This window comes from Seriola lalandi, unplaced genomic scaffold (assembly GCF_002814215.2).
Source record: "Seriola lalandi dorsalis isolate HSWRI2012SDOR001 ecotype SW California unplaced genomic scaffold, Sedor1 jcf7180002054138, whole genome shotgun sequence".
Classification (NCBI taxonomy): Eukaryota; Metazoa; Chordata; class Actinopteri; order Carangiformes; family Carangidae; genus Seriola; species Seriola lalandi.
The window spans coordinates 37,507-45,437 of record NW_019524691.1 but is presented as its reverse complement, the minus strand read 5'-3'; the positions used below and the strand labels follow the sequence as shown (position 1 = coordinate 45,437).

The window sequence follows — 7,931 nt, the reverse complement described above, 5'->3', positions numbered from 1 at the left end:
CCAGCATCATGAGGGGGTGATTTAGGCAAAAAAAACATTTTTGTCAAAACATGACTTAGGCCATTATTTTAGGAAGGTGACGATATAGAACATATACATCATATAGAACATATACATCATATAGATCATATAGAACATATACATCATATAGAACATATAGAACATATACATCATATAGAACATATAGAACATATACATCATATAGAACATATACATCATGTAGAACATATAGAACATGTAGAACATATACAACCTATAGATCATATAGAAAATATACAATACATACAACATATGTACATATAGAACATATACAATATATAGAACATATACATCATGTAGAACATATAGAACATATACATCATGTAGAACATATAGAACATATAGAACATATAGAACACATCATATAGAACATATACATCATATAGAACATATACATCATATATATCGTATAGAACATATAGAACATATACATCATATAGATCATATACATCATATACATCATATAGAACATATACATCATATAGAACATGTAGAACATACATCATATAGAACATACATCAATAGATCATATAGAACATATACGTCATATGGAACATATACATCATATAGAACATATACATCATATAGAACATATACATCATATACATCATATAGAACATATACATCATATAGAACATATACATCATATAGATCATATAGAACATATACAATACATACAACATATGTACATATAGAACATATACATTATATAGAACATATACATCATATAGATCATATAGAACCTATAGATCATATAGAAAATATACAATACATACAACATATGTACATATAGAACATATACAATATATAGAACATATACATCATATACATCATATAGAACATATACATCATATAGAACATATACATCATATACATCATATAGAACATATACATCATATAGAACATATACATCATATACATCATATAGAACCTATAGATCATATAGAAAATATACAATACATAGAACATATAGAACATATAGAACATATACATGTTCATGAGTAATGAGGTAATTGTTTTAAAATGTCACAGGCAGATTGTCGAGTTATTAGAGGCTGTAATGATGGGGGGGGCATAACTACACTGGAGATAAATAACCGTTGTGCATTAAAAGAAGATCAAATTAATAAATGATCAAATGATTATTAATTAAACAGCCACAGAAATAAAAGGTCAGAAGGAATCAGCAGTTTTTTCTGCAGGGTGGAGCAGGAGATCCAGAAGCTGAGGCAGAGGATCAGCGAGGGGGAGGAGAACAACAGGACTCACTCCGTCAGTAACGAGGAGAAAACGAGTCACGGCAGCTCGCCGGTCAGCCACATCCAGAGTCTGAACACGCTGCTGCCGCTGTCGGACGACAGGTGCGTTCACACCTGTGTTCAGGTCGCCCCGCTCAGGGGGAAACAGTGTCTGCAGGAAACACTTTATGGGTTTTTTTTTAAACTTACAAAAAAAAAAAAAAGTTGTCATTTGTGTTTTGGGGCTACCGGAGTTTTTACTCTGAATTCTTAAACAAAGAATAGAATAAAAAAATTCACGTGACCCTGATCCTCTTCCGTACTGATGCACATTAACATCTGTTTACCAGTTAATTTTCACTGCTACATTTATTTATTCTGAAAAACTCAAATAACACAATGGAGAACTCGTATAATGATTGAGCTGCACGATAAAAAACTCAAGGTGTGATTTCAGTTTGACTGGTTGTTTCTTTCACAGATGAAAATGAAAAATGAGGACGATGTGATGTTTGTTGGGTCTGGAACATGATTGTTTATGTTCCTTTACGTCTGGAGAATAGATTTGTAGACCGTCTCTGTAGCACCACAACACTGATGATGCTAACAGTGCTAATGCTAACAGTGCTAATACTAACAGTGCACAACAATGTGACACATTTTACCTTCATCAGAAAAAGTGATGATTTGGATGTTGGTCGTTTTGCAGTTTCGGTTATATTTGGATTCATTGTTCAGAATAACTGAATAACAAATAAAACTTTCTCCATTTTTGTTATAAAATTTCTTATTCCTTTCTTGGAAATATCCTAATAATTAACAGCTGAGTACCTGCTAATGAACGTTCATTACCCCCCCCCCACGCTGGAACCATTAGTTTAGAGGAAGAATACAGGCTCGATCTGTCCATCACATTTTAAATGTTAAGCTCATCCAGTTGTTTGAGTTGTTTTTAATGTTGGTTCTGCGTCGTCCGTATTTGTCACAGAATAAACGCGTACATCGAAGAGGAAGTCCAGCGGAGGTTACGCAAGATGAACCTCCTGAACGGCGGCAGCAGCATGGATCTGTCTCTGTCCTGTGAATCTCTCCGGGTGAGGCCCGTCCCACTCTCCATCCCTCTGTCACTGTTTTTAACCTGTGGGGTTTTATTAAGGCGCCGTACGCTCAGACCAGATGTGCACAGACCTCCACTCGTTCTGTGCGTCCTGACACCGCGACGGAAAATTCATCAGAAACTATTTAGATAATTGATTTATAGTTCAGCTCGTTGTTCAAACAAAAATGCCAAATTGTTTTTTGAGTTTCTTAAATATGAAAATGTCTTTTTTTGTCTGTGTTTGGTTGGTCGGACAAAAACACGTCAGCGTGGACAAACCTACGTCCGATCAATTAATCTGCAGATTAATCAAAAGGACACAAATCATTAGGTGTAGCCTTAAAGTCTAAATTAAATTCCATCAGGTTTGAAGTTTTTTACTCCAAAACAATAATTGTGATCTGTGGAGCTGCAACAATTAATCAATTAGTCAGTTAGTCAATCGACAGAAAATTGATCAGCAACAATTTGGATAATCGATTAACAGTTTCAGTTCTCAGATGAGAGAATTTGATCCTTTTCTTTGTCATACATGTTGGTAAACTGAATGTCTTGACTGTGGGAGATTGTAACTCGTGTTTTTTACAATTTAATGACATTTTATAGACAATAAATTGAGAGAATAATCATTGATTAATAGATTCTGAAGATGTCATGTGCTCAGTTTGTAATTATGGACAGAAAACACGTCTATAAATTCTGAACTATAAGTCTTTAAATAAGAGAGAGAAAGTGGCCGGTCAAACACTTAGAGGCACAACTCACAGCTCCTTCAACAGAGCTGCTGGGGGGCTTTTATATTCTAGCATCCATCATCCGAGGTTCAATTCTACTATTTATCCTCTAACAGTGAAAAGAGAAATGCATCAGGTCCAGTGACAGGTTGTGAGAACTGATCTTTAGCTCTTTAACCCTGCAGGAGGAGGAGGAAGTTAGCGACTGTAGCTCTGTTAGATTAACAGATGAGGTAAGACCAGGATCCACCTGCTCTTCATGTCACAATAAAACTTTCCCTCCTCTGTAATCTGCATGATTTCCCCCAGTATGGTTCTGGATCGACTCTTCTATCAATCAGTTTGGTTTCTTCTTATTTTCACTGGGTTCTTCTCCACCTGCCTTTTTTTTAATCCTGGTTTTGTTTAATTTCTTCCCCTTTTCCCGCCATCATGAAGTAAAATTTGTAACCTTTGATTATTACTTTAAAAAAATGCTTCTTGTTATTTTGCAAATTCAGTTTATATTTAATGATACTGAGATCATCAATTGATGTTCAGTTTTATTCTTTTCAGGACGATGAAAAGCTGAAGAACATTAATCCAAGGAGACATAAATATGAGGTAAGACCAGTATCTTTACAGTTCAATTCAATAATCAATCATTAAAAATCTGTGATCCTGCTTCGTTTTCGTTTCAAAGAGTCTGAACATGATTCCTTATAATTTTAGAAATTAAATGTAATTTTAAAGGATGGGTTTCCATTTTAAATCTTCAGAGTTTCCAAACAAACGTCGCATTTCATTTTATCATTCCAGTCACTAATATTAGTCACTCAAGTTTGGTTTGACTTTTATTTTGAAAGCATGACTCAAAGGTTGAGACAGAAAATCTTGCGGCTTGCGTGTCGGTCTTGAAAATTTGGGAACTCTGAAAGTTAAAGCTGGTTCTACTCCTTATTATTGTGAAGAACCGTGGACAGGAAGCTCATTCTCTGATTTAGGATGATAAACAAACCTTTGCATTGAAAATATTAAACAGACAACAAAACATCTTGAAATTATCAAACAATGTCATGTTTCAGCTCACAGTCCAATGTGGAAACAAACAATGGGAAAACAGCATTTGCAGATGCTTTTTTTAGTCCAGTGAAATAAGTTGCGACGAGACGAGAGTAGAGTCTGAGCAAGAGGCTTAAAAACAAAACTTACGAATTCTTTAAACACCATCCATCCAGTCGCCAAGAAGGGTTCAATCATAATCATCTGCAAGTGCTACTTTTCCTAAGTTTGATTGGACTTTAAAGTTCTCAGAAAGACACTTAATTTGCATGTCAAACCTCTTCACTTTTAATTTTGAATCACTTAACGACCCACCTGTGCACCTGGTGATGGTGGAACTGTAATTCTCATTGGGGTGAATTATGGACTTGAGTATAATTCAGAGAGCCTTCACGTCCTTCACGACGATGTAGTCATGGACTCCCCCTCCCCCCCTTGTGTACACAGAGAGCCTGCAGGTTGTGGTCTAGGTCCCTTTCTGCAACGGAGCTTGAGGCAAACTCTCCTCCTAAGGTCGAGCAAAACGCATTGGAAGAAGCTGAAAACGTCATCTTAAAGCTTCCCAGAGAAGAAACACTGGTATCCACAGCTGAAGTCTTAATTGGAAAAGAAGTGCCTTACAAAGATGGTGGCAAAAACACAGGGTGGCACGCAGGGGTGAATATCCCTTTACGAGACGAGTTATTTTGCGTCAACTCCGCAAAGACCAAGAGCAACAGATTCGATGAAAACGAGAATATCGCTGATAAAAGAAGAACTGATTCTGCTGGCTGTGTTCTTGATGATGAAAAGGTTGAAGATAGACCAAAGGAGTTGCTTGTTAATGGACGCTCAAATGTCAAACATCAAACATGTGACCCAGGGGCAGTAGAAGATGCAGAACTTCCCAGTGATCAATTGTCCCAAGACTCCGTCAATGGTTGTGTCACGTCCAAGCAGAAGTCGAAGGAATGTGTAAACGGTCAAACAAAACGAGAGACAGACGCAGAAGCTGAGAAGGTGGCGACCAATGCGAGTTACGTTTTAGGATATTTCACTGGAAAACTGTCTGAAGCGTACAAAGACGCCGGTCGGAGGCTACAAGGCACACGGGACATCATTCGAAATGTTGGAACAGGTGAGATGAAGGTCGTACTCTCTCAGTACGTGACCATGATGTCCAACGAGCTGCCACTGATTCATCGCACGCAGCTAAAACCACAGCCTGAACCCTGCATGCGGGCAGCAAACAAAGTCAGTTTGGTTGATCTGTCGAGGGATCGTGCCCTTAGTCTTCATCAGAACACCGGCGAGTCTGTGACCCCCGGCGTCTCAGGACGACCCGAGGGATCCGTGTCCTCTTTCAAAAACACAGGTCCTCAAGTGTTTTATCAGAGGCTGGTCGAGCTGCCACCGGCCTTGTCTCAGCTACAGACGCTTTCCTCCCCGGAGATATTACAAAAGTTGGAATCTCTGTCTCCTCAAGTTCAAGTTGGAAAACCTCTGAGTATCTTCTGGCTCAAAACCGCCAACAATCAGAGACCCATCCCCAAACCCGGGTGCTTGCTTTTGTCAGAAAAGGACATAACAGTCGTCTCAGCCGGCACAGATTCGGAGGATTCCTTGGCTCTTTTTCGCCATTTTAATCTCTTTGAAATCAAGACGGTCCAGATTAGTTTGGCAGGGCAGCATGTCCGCCTGCTCGGCTGCACTGAAGAAGCTCTCTTGGTCGTCTTCACCCACAGCAAAGAGCTTACCCAGGAGTTCTGTAGGGCGTTACTGAAGGCTCTCGCTCCTGAACGGTTCTCTGAAGGGACTGGAAGTCACCCGTTACTCTCTGAAGACCTCATGGTCCTCTCTCTGGACTGGACGTCAAGTGTTCCTGACATCATCCTGGACAGCGGCCTCCAGGTCACCTCCAGGTTCAAGCGGGTCCTCGCAGACCTGCTGTACATCGTCCACGGGAACATGGACGGTCCCGGCAAACCTTCCCTGGCTGATGTTTGTCCTCTGCTCTACAGCAGTGTCAAGGTCAAGAACTCCACCCGAGCGCGTCAGGATGCCATCTTCCAGTTCCTCCTGACGGACACGCACGTAGCTCTTCTCCGTGAGGACGGCGTCTTTCACCCGGCGCCACGGGGCTCTAGCCTGGTCCCCGTCCAGCCCCAGTTTCAGGGACTCGAACTCCGCAAACGATCGGACATCAGATGCCTGGTCGTGAGGCAGAGCGACAACTGCCTGGTGGTAGAAATTGTGTTTACAACCCACAAACCACAGACTCGAGAGAAGAAGGCGGAGTCTGGGCTCGGCTCGGCTGAAGTGCCCTTCCCCTCTGATTACAGTCATCGGAGCGATTCCTGGAAATTATGCTTTGGTTGTACCTCAGAAGCTTTGATCTTTATCAATCATCTGTGTACCTGAGTTACACACCTGATGGCAGACTTTACCTGAGGTCATGTACGGATGCAGCAGACTCACCTGTTTCCTCATTTTCATTCCTCTTTAAAAGAAATGATCAGACGCTTCATTTATTTTAGGATGTGTTCAATAAGTTATCGCCATCTGAAGGGAAAACGAGTCTGAAAAGGAGATTCGTCATCGTGCTAAAGTGAAACGGAGACGTCTGAAAGTTCTTTTTAAATATTTAAAACACTTTTAAACGTGTCATTTGTCATGTGATTGTGTGATTTCATGGGAAGGATTGTCTTGTGAGTTAAAGAAGAGCCGTCCATGTTGACATGTATTAACTGTAATCCCTGTAGTTGATACGCAGTCATAACGAATGGATGAAGATAAAAACAGTTTCTTTGTATGAAAGTTTTTCTGTTTACGACTCTTTTTAGTCATGTTGACGATTCTTGTTTATTCCTGTTTGATTTTTGGTCTGTTGGTTATTTCATCAAAGGGAGGAAGGCGCTGATGCTCCGTTTACAATTTACTGTGACCTGATGACTTAAAGAAAATGTGAAGTTTTGTCTGATGGCAAATGATTACAAACGAAATGTAATCTTTAATAATGTTTAATTAATGTGCCTTATAATTTGATACAGTGTGACGTGTGTAAACAGAATAATAAAGATTAAACTGTGTATGACTTGACTTGTGTTCTATCGTGTAAATCATTCTCAGCTTCTGCTAAAATCAAGTTCAGCAACTAATTCACCACAATTCTTGTAATTTTTTTCAAACCTTTACTCCTCCTCTTTTCTTCTTCTCTTTTCCTGTCTCCTGTTTTGTTCCTCTCCCCCGATGACTTCCTCTGCAGCACTTGGTTTCTCGTCCTCTCGGGACGAGCGCCGACGGACTCCAGGAGCCCGTTAAAATTAGCATTCCTCGTTACGTTCTCCGCGGGCAGGGGAAGGACGAGCACTTTGAGTTCGAGGTGAAGGTGAGTCCGTTCAGCTCATTCACTTCCAGTTTGACCTTCTTATGTGCAGCTGAGGAAAGTAACTAAGTACATGTACTCATACATTTGAGGTACTTGTACTTTACTTGACTATTTTGGTGTTGAATTGTTCAGAAACTGAAGGATGAACTGCTCTTGTAGAAAATTGGGTTCCACTTCACAATAAGATTATCCTCATAAAGGATTTATAAATGGTTTATAATTAGGATATTAACTTTGTTGTTAACACTTAATAAATCATCAATAAACCATTATAAACAAGTTCTAACCGTTTTCAGACATTGATGCAGGCTCACTATTTGGCAAGATCAAGTTAATGCTTCCTACTCATTAATCTGACTGAAGAGTTACTTACATTTGTAAGTGGTAAAAGGAGCCTCATAGTATTAGTAGTA

General features: G+C 39.5%; 1 protein-coding gene across 7 annotated transcripts in view; it reads left to right on the top strand.

Moving 5' to 3' along the window:
* Positions 1-7,931, top strand: part of kif16ba (kinesin family member 16Ba) — a 24,957-nt gene that overhangs the window by 13,738 nt on the left and 3,288 nt on the right. For 2 of the 7 annotated variants that reach the window (XM_023403456.2, XM_023403455.2), the window contains 5 exons: positions 1,242-1,400; positions 2,266-2,371; positions 3,296-3,343; positions 3,666-3,713; positions 4,599-7,229. In XM_023403456.2, the coding sequence (XP_023259224.1) occupies positions 1,242-1,400; positions 2,266-2,371; positions 3,296-3,343; positions 3,666-3,713; positions 4,599-6,551 (2,314 nt within the window). In that variant the 3' untranslated portion in view covers positions 6,552-7,229. Of the gene's footprint in view, positions 1-1,241; positions 1,401-2,265; positions 2,372-3,295; positions 3,344-3,665; positions 3,714-4,598; positions 7,230-7,395; positions 7,519-7,931 lie in introns of those variants that run through there. The other 5 variants (XM_023403461.2, XM_023403462.2, XM_023403457.2 and 2 more) reach the window with 3 other exon arrangements.